Source organism: Penicillium chermesinum, assembly GCF_028974085.1.
Source record: "Penicillium chermesinum strain IBT 19713 chromosome Unknown utg000002l:1.0-5270490.0:1.0-5274688.0, whole genome shotgun sequence".
NCBI lineage: Eukaryota > Fungi > Ascomycota > Eurotiomycetes > Eurotiales > Aspergillaceae > Penicillium > Penicillium chermesinum.
Window position 1 is genome coordinate 2,753,459 of NW_026695312.1, and position 27,475 is coordinate 2,780,933.

Genomic DNA, 27,475 nt, shown 5'->3' on the forward strand with positions numbered 1-27,475 from the left:
CCCGCGTAACTTGTTAATCCGCCCTGAAGAACAATGCACATTCAACTTCCCCTCTAACCCATGAGACCGACCATTCCCTCGTACGGCACCCGTAGCCGGAATCTACGGGTAACAGTTCGCTCTCGCTATGCATCGACCTCAACCTCCAAAGCGGACTCCCCCGCTCCAGCTCCCCGGAGAAATCGCTGGCTTGGGATTGCTCTCGTGACTGCTGCGGCTGGAGTAGCTGGCGCGTACATTCGGTCGCAAGACCCCGGGTCTGCTACCCTGAACCAGGAGACGTTCACCAAGTATAGCCTTGTGTCCAGGGAGTCCGTCTCGGCTACTAGCAGTCTCTTCACCCTTCGACCGCGGATACCGAGTGGTGGTAATTACGATGTCTACGAGAACGCCTGGCGCACAGGGATATGGAGTGTGATGTTCAAGCAGCCCCAGTTGCAGATTGGTCGCGACTATACACCTCTACCAGTGACATCAGCGACGCCATTGACCGTGGACGAAGAGAACGAAGGGTACCTCCGCTTTTTTATAAGGAAGGATCCATTTGGGGAGGTTACCCGGTACCTCCACAACTTGAAGATCGGATCTGATATTGAGATGCGAGGTCCCAAAATTGAATTTGCTATTCCGGATGAAACTCAGGACGTCTTGTTCATTGCTGGAGGCACGGGCATTGCCCCGGCATTGCAGGCTGGTCACTGCTTGTTGAGCCGCACAACGGAGAACCACCAACCGAAGATACACATCCTTTGGGCTAGTCGGCGACGAGAGGATGCTCTCGGCGGTGAAAGCGATACTCCTGAGGCTCCGGTGTCGCAAAAATCCTGGTTCTCAGGTTGGTTCAGCTCTGGAAACAACAGTCCGTCCATTGGGCCAGTATCGAACGCACCGAACCCCGCAAAGTCTCTAATTGTGAAGGAATTGGAGGGGCTCAAATCACAGTACCCCGGCCAAGTCACTGTGGATTATTTTTTGGATGAAGATAACCATTTTATTAGTAAGAAGCATATTGCAAATTTCGTGAAAACACGGCCACCCTCGGATGGTTCCCGCAAAGGGAACCTGATCCTGGTGTCAGGGCCAGCAGGATTCATCAGTTATATGGCCGGGCCAAAAATTTGGGCCCAAGGGCAGGAGCTCCAGGGTCCTGTTCAAGGAATTATAAGAGATTTGGACCTCAAAGGATGGGCTGTGTGGAAACTTTGATCGTTCTTGGTCGCCTGTATCACCAAATTTTGTGCTCTCCTGTCTGTACATCGCATTTGGAATATACCATGGAGTTATGTTGAACACTGGAAGGTACCTTGATTGTTGTCATGCAAATCCTCTGCTGTTCTTGTTTTAATGATAAGAAGAGTCATAGGTTAAACTCGGGCCCGTTTTTAATAATAATGAGCATAGTCCATTCCAACCGCCTACTGCTCCGTCGCAAAGGACTCAAGGTACTGCACCAGCTTTTGGACGTTCTCCAGAGGGACAGCGTTGTAATTACTAGCGCGGATTCCACCAACGCTACGATGACCCTTCAGACCTTGAAGCAACTGCTTTTCTGCACCAGCCAAGAACTCCTTCTCCTTCGTATCATCTCCGCCACAAATGCGGAAGCAGATGTTCATACGGCTGCGAACACGCTTATCGGGGACAACACGGTACACACCTGGATACTTATCCAAGGCGCCGTAGATAAGCTGAGCCTTCTGGTCGGCGATAGCTTCCTGCCCGCTGACCTTTTGTGCCCCGAAAGCACCAACTAGATCAGCCATGACTTGGCCCGCGATCCAAAGGTTGAAGATCGGGAGAGTGTTATAAAGAGAGTTATTTTTGGCAATAGTGGCATAGTCAAATACCACAGGACCAGGCAAGCCACCAATGTTGAGTCGATGCAGGAGAGTAGCCGGAGGAGTCGCAGTGTGAGGAGGGAGCAGATCCTTGCGAACGATGGCAATGGTGATTCCGGTAACACCAATGTTCTTTTGCGCGCCGCCCTAGAAATATTTATTAGCCACTTTGCCTGCGGCTTCGAGTCGTTTCCCAACTTACAAAGATCACAGCGTATTTATGAACATCCACCTTGCGGCTAATGAAATTGGAGCTCATGTCAGCCACTACAAGACGCTCGTCTTCCTCATCCTGACCCTGTGCTTCTAGTGCCTTGGGGAAGCTCTGGAACTCCACACCATCGACGGTTTCATTGTCGCAGAAGTAGACAAATGCTGAGCCCTTTCCGCCTTCGCGCTTGGTTGGGGTCAATGACCAAGTATCTTCCGCAGGGATTGTACCGAACTTTCCTCCGTTGCTCTTTCGAGCATCGAGGGCAACGTTGACATACTTGGAGCCGACTAGTCGCGCAGCTTCCTGGGAGGCCTTGAGTGACCAGGATCCGGTAACGAGATAGTCCAGCTTCAATTCCTCATCGACCTCTTTCTGCAGTCTCTGGAAAACCTGCTCGTCCACTTGAGCCTTCTCAGCACCTGGATTCGTCTTCACAAGTTCGGCCTCTGCTCTGCGACGGCGGCGCTTGATCCAGACCGACACTAGGTTGTGCACGACAGCACTGAACTCTCCACTTCCACCACCCTGCATGAACAGGATCTCATAGTTATCCGGGATATCGAGGAGGGCAGTCAGGTTCGCCTTGGCCTCATCGAGGATCTTATTTGCGGTCGGTGAACGGTGCGAGATCTCCCCGAGACCGAGTCCGGAGTCGTTGAAATTAACGAATGCCTTTGCGCCTGCCTCAACAACGGGGGTGGGCAGAGGAGCTGGCCCAGCTCCAAAGTAGGAGACTTCTTGCCGAGATGGCATTTTGGAAGGGCCTTGAGGCGCAAAAAAAAGGGTGTTGACTTTGTAAGTATAAGGAAAGAAGGAAAGGACGGAGGGGGAAAATTAATCAAGTGTGGATCGCGACGGGCGGATCAACTCTAAGAGTCATCGCATGCTTGAGTCAATTCCCGCGACATCATGTATTTGGTAATGATGTATCCTTTGCTCTAAGTAGCGCTACTTTGAATTGTCAACGTAAGATGTTTCGATTCTTATTACAATGAGCGGAAGCGATCAGTCGCTGTAGGAGGAGCGGGGTATCATATAACAAACTTGATTCCAGCCATAGCATTTGCATAATTCAAAAATTCAACAGCAAGATGATTTCCGGGGCCTCGAATAAGATACGAGTTTGCTGTGTACGAGGTGTTCATAGTCACTTTTGATCCTAGCATGTTACAAGCGCGATGAGCAGATTCTAGATCAACCCCGCCATCTACATCTTGATGAAGATGTTGATCTTTGGTGGCAGATGGTTTGAAATGGATCAGGCAATCGCAGACTAATTTATCGTGCTGACTATTGACTTGTATCGGGTTCACTTCATTTGTTCACCCTCAAGTTAACACTCAAACTGCTGTTCTCATTCAATCATCTGACATGCTTGACTTTCCCTCTACTTCAGTTTCTGGCTAATCGAAGCGCCGACATCGGCAGAAGATGCGATGATTAACATATAATCATGTGATTTACTCGTATAAATGTTTGCTGTGTTTGTTACGTGGGCTCTCCAACAGCCAATCGCAGCATCGATGAGTCAGATCTCAAATATGCGCGGCCGTTCATTTGCCGGTCTGCGGACGGTTTTCTTGACTTGCGTTCTTGCAAAGGTTGTGTAGGGGTGACCACCATGACTGTACGTTCTTTTCCGAAATTCGATTCCTCCAAGTGCATTGTACTAACTGGGCAACGTCATACAGTCTCGATTAATGCCGTCAGCCAGTTCTGGCCGGCGTTGGGCCTCTTTACGCTGCCCTTCATTGCGCCGAACCCTGACAACCTCGCGAATTTTCCTTTCGCAAGCCTTCCACTCACAGCTCGAAGATCCTGCAACTGCCTCAGTCCTTGCGTCATTGCAGACAGCTAAAACCCCGCAGACGTTGACCGAGAAAATCGTCCAGAAATACTCCGTTGGTCTGGCCAAGGATAAGATTGTCAAGGCTGGCGACTATGTCACCATTTCTCCACACCGATGCATGACACACGACAACACTTGGCCGGTAGCCTTGAAATTCATGTCTATCGGAGCTTCCAAGCTGCATGACCCTAAGCAGATTGTCATGACCCTCGACCATGACGTGCAAAACAAGTCGGAAAAGAACCTGCAGAAGTACCAGCAGATCGAGGAGTTTGCCAAGATGCATGGCGTTGAATTTTACCCTGCTGGTCGTGGTATTGGTCACCAAATCATGGCCGAGGAGGGATTTGCTTTCCCCGGAACCCTTTGCGTCGCGTCGGACAGTCATTCGAACCATTATGGTGGCATTGGTTGTCTGGGTACACCTATTGTGCGAACTGACGCTGCCAGTGTTTGGAGCACGGGGCGTACATGGTGGCAGGTTCCACCAATTGCCAAAGTCACTTTCACCGGTGTCTTACCAGCTGGAGTCACTGGCAAGGACGTGATTGTCGCCCTTTGCGGTCTGTTCAACAAGGATGATGTTTTGAACCATGCCATCGAATTCACTGGATCTGAGGAGACCATGCGAAGCTTGCCCGTAGACTATCGATTCACTATTGCCAACATGACCACCGAGTGGGGTGCGTTGTCCGGATTGTTCCCTATGGACGGTGTGCTTAAGGGTTGGCTGAAAGCCAAGGCTACCACGGCTGCTATGGGTCTGGCTGAGGGTCCTTTCAAGACCCTTGCTGCTAAGCATTTCACTCATCCGATTATCGAGGAGCTTTTTGCCAACCCTCTGACTGCTGACAAGGGAGCCAAGTATGCCAAGGAGTTGTACTTGGATTTGTCTTCGCTTTCTCCCTATGTCGCTGGGCCAAATTCAGTCAAGGTCACGACACCTCTGAAGGAACTGGAAGCCGAAAACATCAAGGTTGACAAGGCTTACCTCGTGTCATGTACTAACTCCCGTGCTTCTGATATTGCGGCGGCGGCTCGCGTCTTCAGGGAGGCGGCAGAAAAGAACGATGGCAAGGTCCCGAAGATTGCGGATGGTGTCAAGTTCTACATTGCTGCAGCTTCTATCCCCGAGCAACTCGCAGCTGAAGAAGCCGGTGACTGGCAAGTCCTATTAGATGCCGGCGCGACTACCTTACCTGCGGGTTGCGGTCCTTGTATCGGCTTGGGAACTGTAAGTCCCACAAGCCTTGATGCTAGAGATCATTGAAGACTGACCCAAATCATAGGGATTACTTGAGCCTGGCGAGGTTGGTGTCAGTGCCTCGAACCGTAACTTCAAGGGTAAGTTTACCCGCTGGTTTTGTCCACTCTTGAGGCTGACTGGATCGCTAACTCCAACTCAGGTCGTATGGGCTCTACTGATGCTCGCGCTTATCTGGCCAGCCCTGAAGTAGTCGCAGCAAGTGCGCTTACCGGAAAACTTTCGGGTCCTGGCTGGTATGAGACTCCCGAGGGTTGGACTGGCGTTCAATGCGGCGAGGGCGATGGTATCCAAGAAGCCGACCGCATGCTTACCACTGAGGAGGCTCTTGAGAAACTTCTCGGACAGATGGATGACCTTGTCGCTGACGGAGAAAAGGAGTTCTTCCCTGAAACTACCGCTGAAGGAGCCGCCTCTTCAGATGATGCTTTGACTGAACTTTACCCTGGTTTCCCCGAGCGGGTTTCTGGAGAGATTGTGTTCTGTGATGCTGATAACATCAATACTGATGGTATCTACCCTGGTAAATACACTTACCAGGACAATGTATCCGTGGAGACCATGGCTCAAGTCTGCATGGAGAACTATGACACTGAATTCTCTTCCGTCGCTAAGAAGGGAGACATTCTGGTGACTGGTTTCAACTTCGGATGTGGTAGCTCTCGTGAGCAAGCTGCTACTGCCATTCTGGCCAAGGAGATCCCCTTGGTGGTGGCTGGTAGCTTTGGAAACATCTTCTCGCGAAACAGCATTAACAACGCGCTGATGGGGTTGGAGGTTCCCCGCTTGGTCAGCCGTCTGCGTGAGACCTTTGGCGACAAGACCTTGACCCGCCGGACTGGCTGGACTCTTACTTGGGACGTTCGCCGTAGCCAGATCGAGATTCAGGAGGGCGAAAACGGCCCTAAGTGGACTCACAAGGTCGGTGAGTTGCCTCCCAACGTTCAAGAGATCATCGCCAAGGGTGGTCTGGAGAAGTGGGTCAAGAACGCTATTGCAGCATAGATGCTCCCCTTGAGTCAAATCCGGCGTTTTTTGACGTGATACCCGAGCGTTTGGTTCATACTGTAGAATACAAAGGTGCAGCTGAGAGGCTAGAGGAAAAAGTTGTCTTTTTATTGGAATGGTGCCGGATCATTTGTACAGAAAATAACATTCTTCATCCCTTGATCTTTTTGATAGACTTCTGTTGTCTTATGCCTGGTGTATATCAGGTAGTATTTGGAGCGTCTTTTACAGCGTCTGCCCGATTCCTTGATTCGCTGGTCTTCGTTTGTTCCTTCGTTTGATAGGATCGCCACTTCCATGCCGGAACTTTGGCGGCGTACATCTCATCAATCTCGGCGAATGTTCGCCCACGCGTTTCTGGCATCAAGAAATACACCCATATCAGGATGCCGGCCATACAGCCGGCGAAAACAAGATAGGTTTTTGCTCCAAGATTTGCGGCATCTGCCGAGGTCAGGTGTGGCACCACGAGAGTGGTTATCACTGCAGTAATTCCCTGGCAGGCGATCGTATAAGACATGATAAAGTGACGGAGTTTGGGCGTTGCCATCTCTGTAGGCATGACATTGGATAGTGAGTAGAAAGAAGAAGCCCAAAAGAAGTTGAAGATAAATGACAACGCCGCAATAGCTACCGTCGCATGCTTGTTTTCCGTATAGAAGGCAAGGCTGCCAGCAACCGTGTCGATCACAAGAAGAACCCCCATTCCAACAAATGCCGTTGGACGTCGTCCAGCACGGTCGATGACGAGGGGGGCTGCAATTGTGCCTGCCAAAGTACAGCAAGATGCTATAATGGTCAATGAAAAGACGTCGGCGACTCCAATCTGGGAGAGAAAGATCGTCGTGTATGTCGTGGACAGAATAATGCCGGAGATTTGGTTTAAAGAGTAGAATGAGCCTGCGACCAAAGTTCGTTGAAGATGATCTCGCTTGAAAATATGCCAGAACCTAACATTGGCGCGTAGTTCTCGATTTTTCTCCTCGCGAAGTATCATCAGCCGCAGTTCATCCTCGACCTGCTCGTCGCTGGAGCCACGGAGTTTCCGAAGGTTCTTTCGAGCTTGTTCCATTTGTCCTTTTCCAACAAGCCATTCCGGGCTTTCGGGGATTGGGAGCGTGAAGATAATGAGAACAACAGGGATAGCGCACTGTACAGAAAGAGGGATCTGGTAAGACGATGTGCCCTTGCGGCTTTTTGTTCCCCAAACCACGATTGTGCCAATGACCCCAGCGACTAAGTTGAAGATATTGATAGAGCTGACGCTTCTCCCTCGTATAGATGCAGGGACGACCTGTTTCTTCTGTTAGATTCACAAGGGAAAGGAACGGAAGTCTCTGTGCGCAGTCCTGACCTCAGACAGATATAGGGGCGCCGTTGTGATGGCCACCCCAATGGCTACTCCATTCAACGCCCGACCCGCTACGAAGGCCCCCAGGTTCGGTGCAAAGACTTGAAGGAGCCCTCCTCCCACTGAGACCAGATATGCTACCACCAGTGGCCATTTTCGGCCAAAGCGATAGGTCAAAGGCGAAGCCACCAAACCCCCGATGACATCGCCCACTAGGGGTAGCGAAATCACCAGCGTCTGATTGCGTGCAGACAGAATCTTGATTCCATTCAAGCCTACTCCCTGGAACTTTTCAACCTGAAAAATGGGTCAGCTTGGCCATGCTCTGTCTGTGTGATGTTCAAGCGACTCACAAAGGCAGGCAGGGCAATGATGGGTGAGATGACTTTATCATCATATCCAAACATGAAAGAGGCTGCACCGAAGACGACACATGCCAGAATAAGCAGCAGGTTGACAGCGCTCTTCTGTCGACTGGGACGTTGGATGCACTCGACTTCGGTGGAGTCGGCCTTCTCCTCCCCAGACTTCATGACGCTGCAGATCGTGGTGAAAATCCTGACCACCCAGGAGTCCGCCCTCATCGACGCGGCTTATATACATTCACCGCCGGTACTGAAGATCATTGCGGGGATACAGGCGAGATCAACGCGTTTTTCCCCGTGGAGATCGATGTAAACACGGCATAGACTTACCCCAGATTTTATGACCGAGGACTTTCAGTGGTCGAAAGACAAGTGGTCTTTGACTAAGACCGTCGGATTCGCCGAGGTTTCCCAATTGAGAATCCCATGTCTGTCGAGCCTCTCATCACCGTTGAGCCTCTCTGTTCGCAAGCAGTTTCGAGCAGCCTCGTCCAGAATGCAGAAAAGCCGCGATCTGCATATCACATAGGCCCCATAAGTCAAATCCGAGGATTTACTCCGTGGGTTGTCCACTCGCAAGAGAAGTTTCGCCGAAGATCCGCCGCCACAGACGCGGAGCTCGTGCCGAGCTTACTGCCGAAAATCTTGGGCCATATGGGAGACGTCGGAGAAACTCCTAAACTCCTTCCTAAGCTGATCTTTCTTTCGCGCCGAAGCGTTTTGCAGACTAATTCCCGATGCCGTCATAGGCCATGAGTTTCTCCGATTCTTTGCCCCCTCTTTCGAGTTCAGGCTATTCAAGGGACGATCCTGCCCTTATATCAAGTGGCGGATAGCGTGGCTTCGATGGCTTGCGTTTCTTGAGATTCTTCTCCCGGGAATTTTCTCCGGTGAACTGGCCATGTCACTCTTTCTCGGCACGCCAGATAGTACTGACATGTTGCTACACCAAGTGCACCCATGTGCTTCGACGAATCTTCGACTCCCATCAGATCCCAAAGAGCAAGAAAGGATCTTAGCAACCAAGCCTTCATTTCATCTTATTGCTCCCCATGGATGGTTGAACGACCCTTGCGGGCTGGGCTATGATCCGGCCACGGGACTATACCACCTGTTCTTCCAATGGAATCCCTATGGGAACGATTGGGGCAATATGTCCTGGGGACACGCAACGTCAACCGATCTCGTCTCGTGGAACCAGGATCAAACTCCGGCTTTAACCCCCTCTGCAGAGTATGACAGTCATGGTGTATTTACAGGTTGTCTACGTCCAACAGACATACAGGGGAATCCGGGCTCTCTGACGGCTATATATACTTCTGTCAGTCATCTTCCAATACACTACACTCTGCCATATGTGGCTGGCTGTGAATCGCTGGGGTTAGTCTGCTCCATAGACGGTGGTAAGACGTGGAAACGGCAAGATTGCAACCCGATCCTTCCAGGGCCGCCTTCCCACTTATCAGTGACTGGATGGCGAGATCCCTTTGTCACTACTTGGGCTCGAGGACAACCCTCAGCGTCCCAGACGGATCCCCCGCAACTGTATGGGTTTCTCTGCGGTGGGATCTCGGGTAAAAAGCCCGCTGTCTTTGTTTATACGATATCCCCGGAGGATCTTCGGCAATGGCAGTATGTTGGTCTCTTGGTCGATGTCGATCTTAATTTTCGACCCTCCCGCTGGTCCGGTGATTTGGGTGTGAATTGGGAAGTCGCCAACTTAGTGACTCTGTGCAATGATTCAGGCGAGACCCGCGAATTCCTCGTCATCTGTGCAGAAGGTTGTTTGCCTTCGACATCAGAATCGAGCGTTCCAGATGCTCGCAGTCGACGAACGCCTCGAGGGCAGATGTGGATGTCTATCAATCCATCTCCGGATACCACCACGGCGGATGAAGCGCTTGCAACATACTCCTTCTCTGGAATTTTTGATCACGGGTGCCTTTATGCCGCCAGTTCCTTCTGGGACCCTGAGACCTCGCAGCGGATTGTCTATGGCTGGATCACAGAGGAGGACCTGCCCGATGGCCTTCGACATAAGCAGGGGTGGAGCGGCATGATCTCATTACCTCGTGTGTTGCGCCTCGCGACACTCCGCCAGGTTAAGCACGCCCGCCGCTCTCCGCTCACATCAATCACTTCTGTCGAACTCAGTCCCAGAGGCCTCCGGAAACACATACACTCTACATACCTTGGGAATAAGCCCTGACGGCCGGCTTTCCCGGCTTCGACAGACTGCTTTGCATAGCAAGATCTCGGACTTGGCTCTCAAGCCAGACGTTGCATATCCTGGAGTATCATTGTCTTTGAGTACGAATCGCTGTGAATTTGTTACCGAATTTTCGGTTGCACGGTCATGCAGCAGAGTAGGCATTGAAATTGCACACAGCAGCGGTAAGTGTTTTCCGTTATGATTTCAAAGTTAACGTCCCTCTTGAAAGCAGCTAATCGGTTGGACTCTAGACTTCGAGCATCGCACCACGCTTTCGTGGGATCCCCAAAGCGAAACGTTCATTATTGATAGACCGGCGCTTCAGAATCCCGACATCAATCACGGGCGCGAATCAGCCCCACATACTCTCTTTACCCTTGTGGACGACCAAGGTACGGCTACTGAAGAAAGACTTCAAATCCACGCCTTCTTCGACAAAAGCGTGCTAGAAGTCTTCGTGAACAGCCGGACGGTCATCTGCACCCGTGTTTACTATCCTTCAGACCGGCTCTACGGCATTCGGTACTTTGCAAAATCGAGTTATCAAGACGATCACACGCCATCAACACTCGTGCATGCCGAGGTGTGGGACGGGCTGGGTGTTTGATGAAATTCCCAAATCACACGGGTAAGCCATCATCCAACACAACTCGAAGCGGGTTCCTACTACCTAGGTAGGGACCTCGGTAGGTTTGTATTCGCATACTAGTATGACCCCAATGAGTTTACAACGCCAGCCTATACCGTATAGTATTTACACACGTGAACGTCAAGAAGAGAAAAAGCATCAAAGAACCTTCATCGATCGTTTCTTAAGCCCAGCCCGGAATATGTAGCGAGCGCAAGTGGGCTTTGTACTTCTCCAAAAAAGGATGGCTTCCGCCACGGAAGCTGCTCATCAATAACAGAAAATCCTCCGCCATAGCCTGTGGAGTCGATGTGCTGGATAGAGCTTCGGTAAAGTTACCCAAGGGCGTAACTCCATTGCCGTAAGGCGGACTAATATTGCAGAGTATGTCCGTTGCCCCAACAGCAATATCATATATCTTCTCGGTCTGCAGAAGGAATTAGCAATGTGCAACATCGAATCCAGAGCCCTCATATCGTCTCTTGAGAGATCTTGGAAAGGGGGTCGGGGAGACCATACAAAACCTATGCCGTGTGCTTCCATGGAGCTTAGGCGAAGGGAGCGACATATCTGAAGAGCGGATTCTGCAACGGTTACGGCGTACCCAAAGGTCAGCTCAGGCCGATCGGAATGAGACCGTAAAATGCCGTGATTGAGACACAAGAGCCAGACTCGATTATGCACCCATTTTTGGGTGATGAATACGTCTGCAGCTTGCGTCTCGCGTAAGCCCATGGCCAGCAAGGCATTATTGTCGTTATTGCCGTCCACTTTGGCACGTTCGAACCAGTCATATCCTTTGTAACGCTCGGCCTGGGTGATCCGCTCAAGGCTGTTATGCATCGATAGGGCCTTGGCCTCGGTGAATTTCTGGCAGAATCCACTGTCGATGTCGCACCGCCGATTCCAGCAATTGATGAAATCCTCGTCAATGGCATCAAAGAGTTCCATCAACCGTGCAAGGCCCATCATTCCTTCTGCGTCTTTTTCATTGTGTACGATGATTCCAGAGACTAGGCTATGGGTCGCATTGTGGAGGAACTCATGCACAGATCGCATGCTGAATCCAGGCTTGCCGGAGAATGTCACGGGATGCCATCGTTGAAGTGCATATGCTCTTAAGACAAAGTTAGCTTGGCGCAAATGAGAGGCGACTTTACACAACCGAGACTAACCTTTCAGTAATCGATAATACCAGATATGTCCTTAACCGTTGGCCTTTCTCTTCTCCGGAGAGGTCACGGTATGAGAGCGGATCATTCAAGCCCAAGGTCGAAGCTAGATCCAGGGCTTCTCGAAGCCGAAGCCATGCAGCATTATGCTGGTTGCTTCCAAAGAGGCATCCAAAGAGGAAAAAGCTCGTCAATACTGCCTCGATTGTCGGGTTCTCTCCGAAGTCAGAACAGCTCCGCATTTTGGTCGCCTCATGCATCATGGTCCGCGCTTGTGACGCACGAGATGCAGTCGGCCGCTCATTGATCTCGATCGGCTGGGTCAAGGAAAATGCACATAGAGACAGGAGCATGGCGCCGAATTGAGGGTTCTTGCGATGCTCCTGGCAGATCATGCGAGTAAATAAAGAAGATCGGCTCAGAACAGGCACTGTTGGATGTAACCGGTCGAAATATACGTCTATCCATGGGATCATATTCGCTTCATTAATCGAGGATGGCCAAAATTCTTCGGGCTCCTGGTATTCGGATGGAATGGACCCGACAGAGGAAGGGCCCACAGCGGGGGAGAAGGGCATGACCTGGTGATCCTGCACAGGCATGTTCATACTAGTAGCCGAAACATCCTGCACTGGCTGGATAATGGAGGGCAGTGATGGCTTCAGGTATATGTTGCTTCCTGGGAATTCGAATACTGGAACTTGGGCGCCCAGGTGGTCCGGGAGCCAATATTCAGCGTCTTGGCGATCACTCCAGCTCATTTGGGTTGGTCCCTGAGGCGCGTTCTCCGTGGCCCAGGTGTTCATTACCGCAGGTTGGCCGGTGGGGGCAGCAATTGTCGCACTATTCACGGGCATGGGCATCTCTTGCGCTGCCCACGATGACCCTGCCATAGAACTAGACGGGGCACTCTCCCCGGAGGTCGTGGGGACATGGTAATGGAAAGTCTCCTGTTTCACGGAGGAGGATTCTTGGGGGGGTTTAGAGACGATATTCGTCTGCTGCTGTCTTATCTGCGACACGCGACTAACGGGTGTCAATAGATCGGTGAAGGTCGGGGGGAAGGGGAGTATTGTAACCTACTGTCCCGTAGGTCCGCGCTTCTTCTGCGGCTGAAGAAAAGTGCATTCAAAGCCCATTGACTGGCAGGCCTTGCATGGTTGGGATAAGCTGCACTGTAGGCGGATTAGCGGATTAGCGCGCGTTGGCCAGCGGGCCGGCTCTCTTACCTTGATCTTGCGAAACTTGCACTGATCGCATGCGCGCTTGGCGATGACCCCAGGCGCCTTGCTGCGGCGAATTGCAGACGCGGTCGCTCCTGTTGGATTCGACCCCGTCTCGTCCATGGCCTGGATGGCTTGGCTGCGCGAACTTGGAGGAGGTTGGAGGTCGAAGATCTCCGACCCACCTTGGAATTCCCCGCCCAGTCCCGCGGCCCTACTAACCTTAGAAAGCTTCTCAGTTAAATCGAGTCTTATCGACTGGTCGATCTGGCCCTGGGCATCATCCAGGCTTTTCTCATGCCCGTGGGCCTTTCACCGACTGGCCAGTGCCAAATTAAAGCATGGGCCGTGAGCTTGTCCTTGTCGTTCATACTGACCGTGTTCGAAAGGGTAAAGCTCCACTATATCATTACCTGGCCTCCGACGAGATACATCCTTTGGATTTGATTCGTATGAAATTTAGTCTATCATGTTCAGCAGTCTACGACTGCTTGGTCTGGCAAATGGACTTTCACCGGCCAAACGGCCCCTAAATCCTTCGTTCGGAAGTGGGGATGGCTGCTCCGGAGGGGCCATGGGCTGTTTCCAGCCGGCAGTTATACTCGTCCAATCTGCTACACCTGTGCGCTTCCACTGCTTTGTTTTCCAAGTGCAGGAGAACAAGTCTTGCAAAATGAGCATCCCAAAACATTGTGGAAGACAGTAGTCTCCCAGAAGCGTGAAGCTAGGGATCGTTTATTAGCGCCATATTTGGTCCCCGATATCGAGCAGCGAACGCCCCGAGCGCTCAAAGTTGATGAACGAAGTCGATTGGATCAAGCTGAGTGGAATGAGATTACAGATATGGATAACTTGAGAATGCTGCTTCACATGATTCAAGCGGGCTTGACTGCGGAGAATGTCGTCCAGGCTTACATTCGACGAGCCGTAGTAGCACACCAGCTCGTAAGCACGAAATCAGAAATGGATCTCCGCAAGATTTCATCTAACCGTCTAACCGTGGCCAGACCAACTGTCTCACTGAGGTCTTCTTCGAGGACGCCTTGGATCAAGCAAGAAAGCTGGATGCTCGGTTTCAAGAAACACAGAAATTAAAAGGTCCTTTGCATGGCATTCCCATCACTCTCAAGGACCAATTCAACGTCAAAGACGCCGATACGACATTGGGCTATGTAGGCCGGGCGTTTGCTCCAGCCCAAGAAGATGCGGTCCTCGTTCAGATTCTGAAAGAGCTGGGTGCTGTCATCATTGCGAAGTCAAATCTCCCCCAAAGTATCATGGTGAGCCGGTTCCTCTCCCCAAAATCTTGCTACCGCTTGATTTGTGCTCCCTGACCCAACTCCAGTGGGCTGAAACAGAAAATCCTCTTTGGGGCCTCACGACGAATGCACGGAACCCTGCCCTCAATCCCGGGGGCTCTTCGGGAGGCGAGGGGGCGCTGCTGGCATTGCATGGCTCAATCCTGGGCTTTGGGACAGATGTGGGAGGCAGTGTGAGAATCCCTTCTGCCCTAGCGGGGATCTATGGCTTTAAACCCTCAGTAAGTAATGGAATAGGCGCATCTCTGTCTGTCATGCTGAAACGTTCCCTAGAGCGGTCGCTTCCCCTACGAAGGAGCCCCGGTTTCTTTGGAGGGCCAGGATTACGTCCCATCTGTCGTGGGTCCAATGGCACGAGATTTGGACACGATCTGTCACATCACGAAGCTAGTCACCGACGCCCGACCTTGGGACCTGGATCCTCGCTGCACTCCCATATTCTGGAATGAGGATATTTTCCAGAAGATCCAAACCCGGCCCTTGGTCATTGGATTGATGCGCGATGATGGTGTGGTTAGAGTCCACCCACCTATTGCAAGGGTATTGGAGGAGCTAGCAGCCGTGTTGGAAGCTGATGGGCATGAAGTCATTCCCTGGAACCCGACATACCATGCTGAGTGCAATGCAACGGTGGATTGCTTCTACATCGCCGATGGAGGTGAAGACATCCGCAGAGCAGTGACTGCTGGTGGGGAGCCTTTTATTCCTCACGTCGAGGCGTTCACGGGCATCGGCAAAACTTTCTCGATCTACCAGTACTGGCAGCTAAACAAGCGCAAATTCGAGCTACAAAAGAAGTATTTGGATCGATGGAATGCCGCCCGGTCATCGTCTGGCAAGCCCGTTGATATTCTGCTGAGCCCAACTCTCCCCCATACGAGTATTCCCCACCGGAAAACGCAGTGGGTGGGATACATGAAGGTCTGGAACTTCTTGGATTATCCGGCGTTGGCTTTCCCCGTGGATCAAGTCCGAGCCGACCAGGATAGATTGCCAGCAGAGCCTTATGAGCCCAGGAATCCATATGATGAATGGAACTGGAATCTTTATGATCCAGACCAGGTAGATGGCTACCCCGTGGGCTTGCAGATCATTGGCAAAAAGCTAGAGGACGAAAAGGCGCTTGGGGCTGCTCTTGTGGTAGAGAAGGCCTGGAAAAAGCACCTGGGAGCTAGAGCTTAATACCGCTTCATTTAAACCTTACAAGCTGGGAAATGATAGCAAGCTAAATTAGAAGGTGTCCACATCGTAGGGAAGGTAAAGCGTAATTCGTGATAACATTCGGGTCTAAATACCCAAGACACTGTAACTATCCCATTTCGACCACCAACGCCATGAGGGTATGCTGCCAAGCAAAAAATTTTCTTTTCTTTTCTTCTTCTTTTTACTTAATTTTTTCTTCAGGCCTTCGGCGGTTGAAAAAGCTCAGCATTCATGTTGATTTTGCAGAGCTTGGAGACGCAGCCACTCAGCTGGAGCAGGGATTGGACACCATCCAAGATGCGCATGTGAGTAAATCCGATTTCACGAATGAATTCAAGCTTGGAGTGCTCGGAAAGAGTAGGAATTGTTTTGGTCACTCGGAACATGGTGCTAATAATATCGTGGGAGGAATATCCCAAGGTCCTATGCAAGTTTAGACTCGGAAAGTCAAGGCACTAGTAAAGACATCGCACTCACCATAATTCGTTCAAAGTTTCCAATGCGGCATCCACCTTGCCTTCCCAGCAGGCTTTGATCATAGCCTGAACCTTCACAGGATGCGGACTGTCAACGACACGGAAGACATTGTCACCGCTGACGAAGCCAAAACCAGACCAGGTACTTTGCAGATTGTTGATCGCTTGTCGCATATCGCCCTCGGCGCTGAAAACCAAGGCGGCGATGCCATCCTCGGAGTGCTCCACCTTCTCCGCTTCACATATCTGCATCAGCCGCTTGACGACCTGGGCATCGGTTAAGCGAGCATAACGGAGAATCGCACAGCGAGACTGGAGTGGTTCAATGATCTTATTCGACTGGTTGCAAGCGAAGGCAAAACGTGTGGTGGATGAGTAGATTTCCATGGTTCGTCGGAGAGCCTGCTGAGCACCGGGAGTCATGCTTCCTGGGTGTTAGCCACATAGGGCGATACTGGCACAATTTGAAACAACTCACCTGTCCGCTTCATCAAGGATTACGAGCTTATGGCGGCCTTGGGGTAAGGTAACCTTCTTCTGGGCGAAGCCTTTAATCCGGTTACGGACAACATCGATACCTGCATAATGGTCATTTAGTAATGAAATGGAATTGTATCAGCCATCGGGGTATCTGACCTCGCTCATCACTGGCATTCAATTCCAGGACTGCCTCCTTGTACGAATCTCCAAGTAATTGACGAGCCAAGCATAGCACGGAGGTTGTCTTTCCAATCCCCGGCATCCCAGATATGATCACATGGGGCATGTTTCCATCTTTGGCAATGATCTTGAGCCGCTCAATAGTTTCGGTGTTTCCCACCACATCGTCGAGGAAGACGGGCCGATACTTTTCAACCCTGGGCCAAAAATGTTAGCAGTCGAAACCAACCGAATACAAGCCGTCCTTACCAAGGGAGTTCATAGTTTGTAGGGGCGCCAGCACTGACGGCTTTGGCACCTTTCCTTGCACTGGACGAAGACTCTGCCTGGACCATATTGGCGGTGATGTTTGGTGGAGGAGATCACGGGAGACGCGAGGAACAGGAACGCGTAGCCGCGATAGCTCCAGGCTTATCGGGGCTTGCTGATTAACCCACCGCAACACATCTTAGTCCAATCTGTACTTCAAGAAGGCCTCTCTAGTCTGAAGACTATCGGCTGTTTAAGTGCTTGCTTAGTTCAGAGACTGGATCGTTCATATGGGCATATTCCAGATCCCAGCACAATTTTCCTTTTCCCTCTGAGTTGTTCCTCGTCTTCAACCACCTGTTCCTGAAAACATCCTTCCACTACGCAGTATTCTTAGCAGGTGACCTCGCAGGAGGATAGGCCTGACACTTTCTCCTCTGGACTTGCACCTGACACCCGCCTATCTATGGGCTTATGGTCTGTGGTCCGACTGTCTCCTGAATTCATCCCCTCAACACCTCCGACCAGCCACCTCCACGTCCTCTGCCACTCCATACCCCCAACACCCAACCGTGCCGTGCCAGTATGAGCTCCAACCAGGCTTCAGTACGACGAAATCTGTTCCACCAGAACCTGAGCCGTCGTCCTGCCTCCGCAGGCCCCCCCAGCTGGCACCGTACCACCTATGGGCACGGCTATTTCGAATCGTCCAATGAATCGACTAAAACCTGCCGTCTCTGACTCGTCCTCGTCTTCGCGCAGTAACAGGCTGGCAGAAAACAGAGAGATTGTGGTTCGGGACAAAAATGGAGGCTATAAGCTGGATATGCCCACCTTGCCGGGCAATGCCCTGGTAAACGAGGAGGGAGAGGAACTGAACGAGAATGAGACAGAAGAGACCGAATTGGGCTTTGAATCATCTGAGTCTGAAACGAAGAAAGAAAGTATGATATGAGAATAGTTGGACCTCGTGGGATCCCGTGGCTCACATCTGGCTTAGAATTCGAGGCTGCCCTGGTCGATATGATGATCCGCCATCGGAATCGACAGTCAAGTGGTGAGCCGGATGGTAAGAGTGCTACGAACTAGTAACATTGATTTAGTCTCATTTACTGACGCAGGCCCAGAAATTTTGGATATTGTCCACCAAAGCCTTCTCAAGAAGGCCAATTCGCTAAATGACGACAACTGGATGTTTGAGGTAGAAAGGGAAGTGCGGATGTGATCACATTTAAATCTTCTGCTGCATACTCTCGTTTGTCATTATGTGATTCATTGAGGATATTCAACCTCCTCTGCTGAATGTAACCTCCGTGAGACATCTAGTCGAGCTCCATGTTTGAAGGTGGCGCCTCAACCTTTTTGGCTGCGCTGCTAGATGGAGCCGCCCGTCGGCCGCCTGCGTTGTCCTGCCCACCGAAGAACATACTACCCATCATATCCAGAAGTGGATTGCCTTGGCGGGGGATCTGGATGCCAAAATACTGCTCGCCAATCTGAGCCAGAGCATCATCCCAAATACCGATTTCCTGAATCTGGGCCGCATAGTGTGTCGTGAGTTGGCGGAAAAGGTCCGCTGTACCCCGTTGGATGGCCAGAAGCAACAAGCTCAGGAAGTTGAGCAACGGCAGGGCCGGGTATACCCGGACGTCCGAGTTCGCGCTGCTGACTTCTTGGACACCGAGTGATGGGTTTGCCGTGGACAGGCGGGAGGTGAAAATGAGAAGGGCCTTGTTCGCACTGCGAATGTTACCGGTGGTGAGATACGGAAAGATGGCACGGGAGGCGTAGAGGGCCGCGGTGTGAGGATCGTCATGCGTATACCACTCATACTCGAGCTTAGCCAGCGTCTCTGCCGACTCGGAGGTACCAAGAATCAGATGCTTCTCGGCGTCGTACGGGTCATTATCTATGCGGAAGATTAGACAGAACGTGGGGCCTATAAACACGGGGTCGACAACCAACCTTCTGCGTAAACCGAGCCTGCTGCATGATGTAGATCAGGATCCCCCCGTTCCAGAGGGCCGAATTTCCCGCTCCAGCCAATTATTTCTTGGATGTAGCGCTTCCGTGTAGGTTCGTCCGAAGGGAACTCGCGCAATAGCTCGATCAGTCGCTCTATCATCGAAGCCCCCAAGTTAGCATGGATACATTGCAAGTGTACTGTGCTTCACGGGACGCTTACTCTTACGAGCGCGACTCTCGCCATCATCTGCATTCTCTGAGATCCCCCACTCTGCCTTGTTGTAGACCTCCACCACCAGCATGATTGCTAGATCCCCACCACTGGCCGAGGCACCCTGCTGTGCTCCAGCTCTCAGCAGAGCTGTCGCACCACCGGCCAATATTTCTGCGGCTGCATCGAAATTGTTTTGCTTAATGTAGCGTGCAGCAATAACCCGTAATTGCTGGTGAGCTTCGTAGTAGGCTCCGGCTGCGATCCTAGATGCGAAGGTGGGCTGTCAGCATGACGGCTCCTTGTGCTGAATGAAACGGCGCAACTGGAAGTCCTCACTTTTCTCTTTGCCGAGCAATCGTTTTATCGATTTTAGAAGTCATGGCTGCGTCAGACGAGACCACGAAGAAGCGAGAGTGAAGCCCCCCCAGACAGATCGATGGACGGAAAGCGGGAGAGAACTCGAAAGGCCCGATTTGAACGCTCAATTTGAAGTTTGGTGGGGACGCGGCTCCATACGTGACCTGGAGACTTCACGCATCTTCGTCTCCTGTAATTTCCTCCTACAGGACCGCGATTCGCACATTTCCGAATTCATCGTGCTTCACGCAACTGGTGCTCTGTCCGAGAAAGGAGCCCCTTACGCGTTTCCTAAACCGGCCGAGTCGCCCTTCGGTGCTCCCGATTGAGCTTCAGTTGCTGAGGGCGATTCAGATTCTAGAGACTTAGGATAGGACATGCTCAGAAGCGACAACCAGGGACTTCTCTCAAAGGTCGTTGTTTCATCATGAGTTCGTTTTTTGACATCCAGCCTGTGCAGCGCTTCAGCGGCTCCAACACTACAATCCGACGCCCTAAGGTGAGTCTTTAATCGGAGTCCACCTAATGATACAAAACCCTGCTAACCGGATTTACAGGAAATTGCGTGCTTCTCCTATGATCAAGAACGTCGTTTCTCATTGGGGGATTCATCGCTCCACTATTATTATCCTCCCAGTCTCCCAGTGGATCTGAATATAGGCTTTGAGACCTTTCAAAAGCTGGACGACACTGCTGACGAGCATTTGGATGCGTTGCTTGATACTATAGTTGCTCTGGAAAAGGAAACTGGAAAGAAATGCGAAACTGATATTATCACATGGCGTGGAATGATGACCAAAGTAGGTTTCTTACATTCGCATCAACGAGGGTACTCGCAAACACTCATGTGCATTTGATAGATTCTGGCTGCTCCGTATGATATGATGAACGGGTACGCAGGTGGCTAACTTCAATCTGACTGTCTTTCACGGTCTGGCTGATATACTAATGTCCTCATTCCTAGCTTCGAGATGAATGCAACGTGCTTCCAGGTATGAAATCTCGAAGCAATCTCCTTCATGAAACAATGGCTGACCATTCCAGGATACAATGTGTGTGGTATCGAGTGGATCCTCTATGCCCTCAATCGCTATCTGAGTACTAACCTGGGTCCAGATTCATTGAGGAGAACAACGCCCATAAGAATCAACAAAAAGAGAATCAACGAAACCAAAGGATGCCACCCGGCATGGCGTCTCAAGAACGGATGATGTATTGGGGTATGCCTCATACTAAAGCTCTTGCGATGTGTTTCTAATCCGCGTCTAGGATACAAGTTCGAAGCCTTGTCCGTCTTGCGACAACCATGGGACGCAGTAAGTCGGGAGGAAATCGAAGGTCGACAGAATGAAGTGGTCAACAACAGCGCTCAATACTGCTCCGTCGTCAAGACCGGGATAGGGAGTATACGAATGATTCTCGGTGGTGAAGTCGATGCCGGTGAGCCTGGAACCCTGGTCTCTCTGAAGTTCTTGCACTGACCCTGACAGTTTGGGACTGCAAGCCTGAGCGGAAGGAAGATCCCATCCATTGGGTTGAGCTTAAGACGTCGGCGGAAATCCGAAATGAAAGAGATATGTTCAAGTATGAACGAAAGCTCTTGAAATTCTGGGCACAGTCTTTCTTACTCGGTGTACCCACAATCATCGTGGGGATGCGCGATCAGGATGGCATTGTCCGTCGCTTAGAACAACTGGACACAGCAAGTATTCCCACCAAAGTCAAGAGAGTGGGTAAAGCCTCCTGGGATGGGAATATCTGTATCAATTTTGCTGCGGCATTCCTACAATGTAGGTCGTACCTCGTGCCACCGAACATTCTCATTGGTCGAAATCTCACAAATTACTCCAGGGCTGAAACAAACAATCAACAAAGACGGTATTTGGAGGATCAGGAAACTAGAAAAGTCCCCAAGGATCGAAGTATTCAAAGTGGAGGAGTCCGGACACGGGGACATCTTATCCACTAATTTCTCTACTTGGAGATGCAGTATGTAGTTACATTCTGACCGCTCCTAGTAGCACATCCAGATTATGAGACCCCCGTGTCTTTTGAAACTCTCGTCGGCCTGCCTCCGAAAACATGCAGCAGGATATGTACATCGACATCAAACTATTCAGTGTGTAGCTAATACATAATGCAGAATGAAAGGTCTCCAGTCACTTCCAAGGTCGTTGTAATTCATGAAGCACGACCAGGTTATGATCTTATTTACATAGATTCGTTATGCACATTTCGCTTGCTCGTGGATTATCTATATATGGACCCATGCACTCAAAGTCCCATTGGCATCGAGATAGCATATATGCGGACTGAGTTATCTTCGCTGGCTACTCCCAGCTCGAACCGAGCCTTAGCCTCACCGTCAAAAGTCGACACTGGCCGCCAAGACAACTGTGTGATGGCTCTGGACGGCGCTACAGCTTGGTCAAGAGTCACCATGTGCTGTGCTTCAAGACTTTCAAGCGCAATTCCATGAATAGAGAGAGCACCGCTATCTTCTCCTGCGGCAAGGACAAACGAGTTTTTGTAAGGGCTGGGTAAGATAGCAACGGCCGAAACTGCCGATGTTAGGGGGATGGTGGTCTTGCAAATAAAGGTATCATCTGTTTCTTGCCAGATCTTTACGGACTTATCGCGTCCAGCGGTGGCAAAAACTCTTTTGTCGGCAGAAGGGGCCCAGGCGGCTCCAAGGATCATTCGGGAGTGGCCCTTAGGGTTCGAGGAATAGCTGGAGAATATATTTGGATCCTGGTCGCTTCTTGAGAAGAGCGCCCACTGTCGATCACGCCCAACACTGAGGAGGTATTTATCATCTCCTGAAAAGGCAAGATCCGTGATGGTCAACGAATGCGCAGTCAGAGAAGGTTTGATCTCGTGCCAGTCTGATGTGTCATACAACCGAATCACGGCGTGGTCGACCGAACTCGCTTTGCACGCAGTAGCAATTAATTTGCGGTCATGACTGACAGCAACGGCGGAGATCTCGTACCCGTGGCCATAAAGCTTTTCATGTTCTGGCCAAAGCGTGTACCGCGCCAGTTGATCTTCCAGAGGTGGGCGGTCGAGGCTCAAAGACACAGCAGGTGTTGGTACTGATGCTGCATCATTAGGCTCGCCCTCCTCAACTGGGGCTTCGTCGCCCTGGGCTTTGTTAGATAGGCCCAGTACCGGAATCTCGGCGGTATCTGGGAGTTCACTGCCCGCAGATTGTTGTTTGAAGCCTGAAAGCTGCTCGAGAAGCGCCGCGATCTGTTTTGGTTCATTAAAAACACGCAATAACTTCTCGTCGGCCCCTGAGACGAACTGAGAGGAGCCAAGAGTGTCAATGCAATTCAGGTCATAGCCATGGATCTGGGGTCGAGAGAACTCATGCCAAGAGCGTTTTCCGTCGCGCAGCCACTCTGCATGGAGACGTGTAGTCTGGTCTGCACTGGTAGAGAGCAGATAACCCCCACTGGGCTCCCATTGAATACCATTAGCTGAACGTACGTGACCAGATATTCCAAACGTTTGCACCCAGCTGTCAGCGTCGGAGTCAAGATTCCATACTCGCCAGCTACCAGTACGGCCCAGGCTCACCACCTGCTTGCCATCTGGCGACCACAGTCCGTTCCAAAAGCCACCCGTACTTCCTGTAGCTGTGGTCGATCCTTTCTGTACACTGATTTCTCCCATTCTTTCTATTGACATCCACACGCCTGAAGCAGTATCTTGCTCCCAGATAGTGACTGTGTTGTCCGCAGATGCTGATAACAGTTGTGACCTTGTTGGATCGGGGTTCCAAACTGTGGTGTATATCCAATCTTCGTTTCCAAAGAGAAGAGCTTCGAACGTGAGAGAGTATTTGGAACCCGAGGCCTCAAATTCGTGGGCTTTATTGGATAGTGTTGGTTCCATCCCACCCAGTAAAGGATCAGCATCATCTATCGGTGCTGGGGTACTTGCTTCTCCCTGGCGTAGACGCCACAAACGAATGTACTTGTCCTGGCTAGCCGAGGCCAGCAAGATATCCCCCGTCTTATTTTGCTTGTCCAAGGCGAATGCGAGAGACCTTACCCATGCTTCGTGGCCTGATAGTATGGCACGTCGTTGGAAATGGGTTTTATCCTCGGGTTTCTCGGATACAAATATTTGTACGCTTGTCGTAGTTCCCGCGACTGCAAACACCAGTGAGCCTCCGGCGAGGACATTTAACGCCAAAGCCAATGGGAAGAACCGAGGCTTCATTGTAATTGTCTCGAGTAAACTGCATTCAAGCTCAGCTTGAGCCTTAATTCTCCAGACTCGAACCGTTCCGTCGGCGCCTCCCGATACAACGATATCACTGCCTCCTGCCACTGCTATGGTATTGATCGACCCAGAATGGCCTTCAAGGGTAGCAGCATGACTGTAGGTACTTGGATCTTGTTTATTTTGTTGCCAGACTCGAATAGTACGATCGGCCGAAGCGGTAAGCAGCAATCTTACGCCGGAGGAGGGGCAGGCGTAGAACCTGACCACGGTAACTTTGTCGGAGTGGCCCACAAGAAGAGCATATACACCTCGGTTGGAAGGATCCTTCAAGGATGTTCATGTTAATATACACAATTCCTAAGATCTTATCTGATCGAGTGACTTACCAAAGGCTCCCACAAGGCCACATTATTGTCTGCACCGAAGGCTACTACTCCGGTTGCGACATCCCAATCTGCAGCCCCTGGATGCCGGTTCCCTCCCACACTGATGTAATCCGTAGTGACGGATGCCATGTCTCGTGCGGAATTTTTTGAGATCAGGATTGAGTGTGTTGATCTCCGTGGGTGCAAGCAAAGAGCTGTCCCAAAAAAAAAAAAGATAGAAAAGATAAAAAGGAAGTGGCTTATCGATAAGAGGTTTTTACCGCTTCCAAAGCCGCCCCTCAATGGCAACGATTGTCGAATCGCTGCCATTTTCCAACAACCTCAAACTTTTCTTGCGTTTGAAACTACTACTTCGACATAGAGACGAATTAGAGTACTCATTGTGCAGTGACTCTGCGTCAAGCTCCGAGTAAAGCCATGTCAGACTCCATCCCAATCACCGTCGAATTTACGTACGTACCCCGTTCCCCAGATGCGTAGGACAACTTGATACTGATCTGGCTTGTAGTGGCGGGCTTGAGATTCTGTTCGCTAATGAGCGCCAACACAAGATCAGCCTACCTGCTCGATCAGGAGACGGCAATCCTTCGAATATTGCATATCTACTTCAGTACTTGGTTGACAATCTGATGAAGGACCAAAGAAAGGACATGTTCATCATGGAGGATAACGTGTATGTGAAATTGGTCTATCGAAGCTACTTAAGCTAACACTTTTTGGATAGTCGACCAGGCATTCTTGTATTGATCAACGATGCAGATTGGGAACTCGAAGGCGAAGAAAACTACGAATTGCAACCAGGGGACAACATTGTATTCGTGTCAACGCTGCATGGTGGTTAGAGACCGAAAAGAGTTTCTTTATATGAGATTTCCGATGATGAAAATTATTTGCAGCAGACAAGAATCCAACCCCTCAATCAAGTGAGGTCTTAGACAACGTCTTCGACGTGCTCTTGCAGGATACGTTCCGGCTCGCGGGGGGTTCGAATTCCACTTGGCGTGCGCAACCCACTCTGCGGAGTAGAAGCACCACCCTGAGGGCTGTTCAATCCCTGTATAGGAGAAACGATGCCGCTTGGTGGAACTGGAATTTTCAGATCTTCCGGTGATGCAGGCACAATCTCCTGCGGAAGTTGAGGTATATGGATTCGGCGTGCTTCGTTCTGGTAGCTTTCGGGAATAATCTATACCCGTATTGATTAGTGTAAATATTTGGCCTGAAGCTCTCATATTCTCTTCATACCTCGATGATTTCATCCCGGGGGAACTCTAGGAACGGGATGTCGGCGGCATTACAAGCCATAAGATAGCCGTATAAGACTCTCAAAACACTCTCGTGGGCGATAATGAGCAGGTCATTCTGCTCACGCTCCAACTCCAGGATGATTGGCTCGAGGCGAACGGCCAAATCATGGTATGACTTTTTGATATCGTTAGCTTTGTTGCATTCCGCGAGACCCCCAATCCTTAGTAAAATCAGAGATAAATGGGAAAGACAAGGTAAAAGAATACAATCTTACCTCGGCGCGAGGATATCTATGATGGTAGGGGTCAAGTTCGTGTTTCAAGACCTCATCAGCGTACTCAGCTCGAATCCGTTCTTCTGACATCTTTTCACACACTCCTGGGTGAAGTTGGCTCATCTGAGGTCGCTGCCGCACGGTGTATCCTTTCTCATAAAGGTACTTAGCTGTTTCCACCGTTCGACGTCTTGTTGATGTCCAAACTTTTAGGGGTCTTGCTTCGTAGCCTGTTTCGCCCTGCTCTCCTGTGGCTCTGTGTTCACTCTCTCGGTGAGCCAGGAGACATTCAGTCATCTTCTTGGCATAATCTTCCCCTTGCTCAGAAAGAGAGGCATCGGCTTTGTATGAATCTGCTTCTAAGGAAACACCAGCCTGCTCATTATTAATTTAGTGCTCTCACAAATGGGAATTCGGTGAACATTACCCGAGCAAAATAGGTCCGGCGAGATTTGATATGGAGATTGAGAAGGTAGAAAACGATTCGGTTCGATAAATAGCCAAAGCTTTGGTTATTGATGATCAGGCGTTCTCCGGCATTGATCATCTAGGAGAAACATAAGCAGTGATAAAGCAGCTTACAACATGCCTTACCCACCTTGATATAGTTCAGATCCTTTTCTTCCATAGTTTGGAACTGGGGAATACGAGACGAAATGCGAGTCAAATAGTGTTTGACTGCATCCTCCGGGTTCCACGAAACATACTGACAATATCAGTTTGTATCAATCTTGTGCTGCTGGAACTGATAACTTACATCCGGGGAGGAAATCTTGACTCGACGAACGTTCTCTTCGATGATACGTTCATCGTCACACCATGACTCAATGAAAAGGGTCTAATGAAAAATGGTCAGCGGTTTTCGTACAGATTGTCAAAGCAGCTACTCAATTCACCTCAATATCGTGCTTTGCGAACTCTTTTGCTAGTGATCGCCTCCCAGATGGTAATGGATTAACAGCATCGTAGATTGCAATCTGTCCATTTTCGTGGTTCAAGAAATGGTAGATATCTTCTCTACATTTCCTTACGATCTTTTGACGAAGAAGAACTGATGAAGCCGATGCTATTCACGGTCAGTAATAGAGCAACCAATGCCCTCTAGGACAAGACTTGCCGTTCACGAAGAAGTAGTCATCTGGCATATCTTCGCCAGATGGAATTGTAGCTCGGCGGTAGTCACCGAGATGGAAGATTCTTGTTTTAACACCAAGCCTGCATGACGCCGATCAGTACCGTGAACTTCGGGCTTGCAATAATCAGAAAGAAGACGGAAAGTGTAGGAACATACCATCGAAGATATCTTGCTAGGGCCACCGATATATGCCTATTATCAAGTATAATTAGTTGATTCGTCCCGAGGATCATGACAAAATGGGATCCGCATACGTTTTGCCTCTGGCGGGTAGCCCTACAGTGATGATCACAATCCGACCTGAGTGGAAGAGTCGACCGGATTCTGTGCTGTATAGCTGTGCTGGAGCCAGATCAGCCTTTTCAGGTAGATCATGAATCGCATCCACAAAGATGGAAGACTTCCGCCGAAACTGAGGCGAGTTGGCTACGATCTCTGCTGTCCTGTTTGGAGTCAGTTATCACCTTCATATAGGTCATGAAATGGGTCTTTAGTAAGACCGGACTAGCTGCACCGACTCCATAGGAAGCAATGTATGCTGCCTCTTGTCTCCGGTAGGTTCTGGTGATGGCCGGGAGGACTTACAATAGAGTGTCCATGGCCGCGGGGTTGAAATGGAATGACGCAAA

The 27,475-nt window shown here is 50.5% G+C and overlaps 15 protein-coding genes across 15 annotated transcripts; 7 read left to right on the top strand and 8 right to left on the bottom strand.

Annotated features, from left to right (window-relative positions):
- Positions 1-60: 60 nt before the first annotated feature.
- N7468_001886 (cytochrome b5 reductase family protein) lies at positions 61-1,206 on the top strand (the record flags this gene model as incomplete). Its single annotated transcript, XM_058471183.1, has 1 exon — positions 61-1,206. The coding sequence occupies one exon, from the start codon at positions 61-63 to the stop codon at positions 1,204-1,206; it is 1,146 nt and encodes a 381-aa protein (XP_058334324.1).
- Positions 1,207-1,415: 209 nt separating this feature from the next.
- N7468_001887 (O-phospho-L-serine:2-oxoglutarate transaminase) lies at positions 1,416-2,805 on the bottom strand (the record flags this gene model as incomplete). The annotated part of the gene is made up of 2 exons (XM_058471184.1): positions 1,416-1,985; positions 2,041-2,805. The coding sequence occupies 2 exons, from the start codon at positions 2,803-2,805 to the stop codon at positions 1,416-1,418; spliced, it is 1,335 nt and encodes a 444-aa protein (XP_058334325.1).
- An 868-nt stretch (positions 2,806-3,673) lies between these two features.
- On the top strand, positions 3,674-6,170 carry lysF (homoaconitase LysF; the record flags this gene model as incomplete). Its single annotated transcript, XM_058471185.1, has 4 exons — positions 3,674-3,679; positions 3,744-5,135; positions 5,191-5,245; positions 5,308-6,170. The coding sequence occupies 4 exons, from the start codon at positions 3,674-3,676 to the stop codon at positions 6,168-6,170; spliced, it is 2,316 nt and encodes a 771-aa protein (XP_058334326.1).
- Positions 6,171-6,375: 205 nt separating this feature from the next.
- On the bottom strand, positions 6,376-7,245 carry N7468_001889 (uncharacterized protein; the record flags this gene model as incomplete). Its single annotated transcript, XM_058471186.1, has 1 exon — positions 6,376-7,245. The coding sequence occupies one exon, from the start codon at positions 7,243-7,245 to the stop codon at positions 6,376-6,378; it is 870 nt and encodes a 289-aa protein (XP_058334327.1).
- Positions 7,246-7,799: 554 nt separating this feature from the next.
- N7468_001890 (uncharacterized protein) lies at positions 7,800-8,108 on the bottom strand (the record flags this gene model as incomplete). The annotated part of the gene is made up of 1 exon (XM_058471187.1): positions 7,800-8,108. One exon carries the CDS (start codon positions 8,106-8,108, stop codon positions 7,800-7,802), a length of 309 nt encoding a protein of 102 aa, XP_058334328.1.
- A 682-nt stretch (positions 8,109-8,790) lies between these two features.
- Positions 8,791-10,708, top strand: N7468_001891 (glycoside hydrolase family 32 protein; the record flags this gene model as incomplete). The annotated part of the gene is made up of 3 exons (XM_058471188.1): positions 8,791-9,961; positions 10,044-10,283; positions 10,353-10,708. 3 exons carry the CDS (start codon positions 8,791-8,793, stop codon positions 10,706-10,708), a joined length of 1,767 nt encoding a protein of 588 aa, XP_058334329.1.
- A 205-nt stretch (positions 10,709-10,913) lies between these two features.
- N7468_001892 (CeGAL family transcription factor) lies at positions 10,914-13,247 on the bottom strand (the record flags this gene model as incomplete). The annotated part of the gene is made up of 5 exons (XM_058471189.1): positions 10,914-11,156; positions 11,249-11,846; positions 11,905-12,927; positions 12,985-13,076; positions 13,131-13,247. The coding sequence occupies 5 exons, from the start codon at positions 13,245-13,247 to the stop codon at positions 10,914-10,916; spliced, it is 2,073 nt and encodes a 690-aa protein (XP_058334330.1).
- Positions 13,248-13,775: 528 nt separating this feature from the next.
- Positions 13,776-15,625, top strand: N7468_001893 (uncharacterized protein; the record flags this gene model as incomplete). The annotated part of the gene is made up of 4 exons (XM_058471190.1): positions 13,776-14,069; positions 14,132-14,404; positions 14,470-14,664; positions 14,717-15,625. Coding segments are annotated over 4 exons (1,671 nt in total), but the record flags the coding sequence as incomplete, so codon positions are not given.
- A 218-nt stretch (positions 15,626-15,843) lies between these two features.
- On the bottom strand, positions 15,844-17,117 carry N7468_001894 (replication factor C subunit 4; the record flags this gene model as incomplete). The annotated part of the gene is made up of 5 exons (XM_058471191.1): positions 15,844-16,069; positions 16,124-16,546; positions 16,601-16,700; positions 16,759-16,979; positions 17,032-17,117. 5 exons carry the CDS (start codon positions 17,115-17,117, stop codon positions 15,844-15,846), a joined length of 1,056 nt encoding a protein of 351 aa, XP_058334332.1.
- Positions 17,118-17,716: 599 nt separating this feature from the next.
- On the top strand, positions 17,717-18,256 carry N7468_001895 (uncharacterized protein; the record flags this gene model as incomplete). The annotated part of the gene is made up of 3 exons (XM_058471192.1): positions 17,717-17,975; positions 18,032-18,100; positions 18,159-18,256. 3 exons carry the CDS (start codon positions 17,717-17,719, stop codon positions 18,254-18,256), a joined length of 426 nt encoding a protein of 141 aa, XP_058334333.1.
- A 97-nt stretch (positions 18,257-18,353) lies between these two features.
- Positions 18,354-19,590, bottom strand: N7468_001896 (protein GET4; the record flags this gene model as incomplete). The annotated part of the gene is made up of 4 exons (XM_058471193.1): positions 18,354-18,940; positions 18,997-19,149; positions 19,217-19,473; positions 19,547-19,590. 4 exons carry the CDS (start codon positions 19,588-19,590, stop codon positions 18,354-18,356), a joined length of 1,041 nt encoding a protein of 346 aa, XP_058334334.1.
- Positions 19,591-19,994: 404 nt separating this feature from the next.
- N7468_001897 (DXO/RAI1 family decapping nuclease) lies at positions 19,995-21,536 on the top strand (the record flags this gene model as incomplete). The annotated part of the gene is made up of 8 exons (XM_058471194.1): positions 19,995-20,066; positions 20,125-20,367; positions 20,428-20,459; positions 20,532-20,559; positions 20,612-20,619; positions 20,684-20,787; positions 20,837-21,007; positions 21,058-21,536. The coding sequence occupies 8 exons, from the start codon at positions 19,995-19,997 to the stop codon at positions 21,534-21,536; spliced, it is 1,137 nt and encodes a 378-aa protein (XP_058334335.1).
- Positions 21,537-21,841: 305 nt separating this feature from the next.
- N7468_001898 (Elongator subunit ELP2) lies at positions 21,842-24,318 on the bottom strand (the record flags this gene model as incomplete). Its single annotated transcript, XM_058471195.1, has 2 exons — positions 21,842-24,127; positions 24,190-24,318. 2 exons carry the CDS (start codon positions 24,316-24,318, stop codon positions 21,842-21,844), a joined length of 2,415 nt encoding a protein of 804 aa, XP_058334336.1.
- A 288-nt stretch (positions 24,319-24,606) lies between these two features.
- On the top strand, positions 24,607-25,031 carry N7468_001899 (ubiquitin-related modifier 1; the record flags this gene model as incomplete). Its single annotated transcript, XM_058471196.1, has 3 exons — positions 24,607-24,641; positions 24,698-24,862; positions 24,914-25,031. The coding sequence occupies 3 exons, from the start codon at positions 24,607-24,609 to the stop codon at positions 25,029-25,031; spliced, it is 318 nt and encodes a 105-aa protein (XP_058334337.1).
- An 89-nt stretch (positions 25,032-25,120) lies between these two features.
- Positions 25,121-27,445, bottom strand: N7468_001900 (bifunctional fructose-2,6-bisphosphate 2-phosphatase/6-phosphofructo-2-kinase; the record flags this gene model as incomplete). The annotated part of the gene is made up of 11 exons (XM_058471197.1): positions 25,121-25,375; positions 25,435-25,611; positions 25,712-26,086; positions 26,139-26,258; positions 26,310-26,417; positions 26,469-26,549; positions 26,608-26,777; positions 26,820-26,926; positions 27,003-27,038; positions 27,101-27,289; positions 27,432-27,445. 11 exons carry the CDS (start codon positions 27,443-27,445, stop codon positions 25,121-25,123), a joined length of 1,632 nt encoding a protein of 543 aa, XP_058334338.1.
- Between the last annotated feature and the right edge of the window lie 30 nt (positions 27,446-27,475).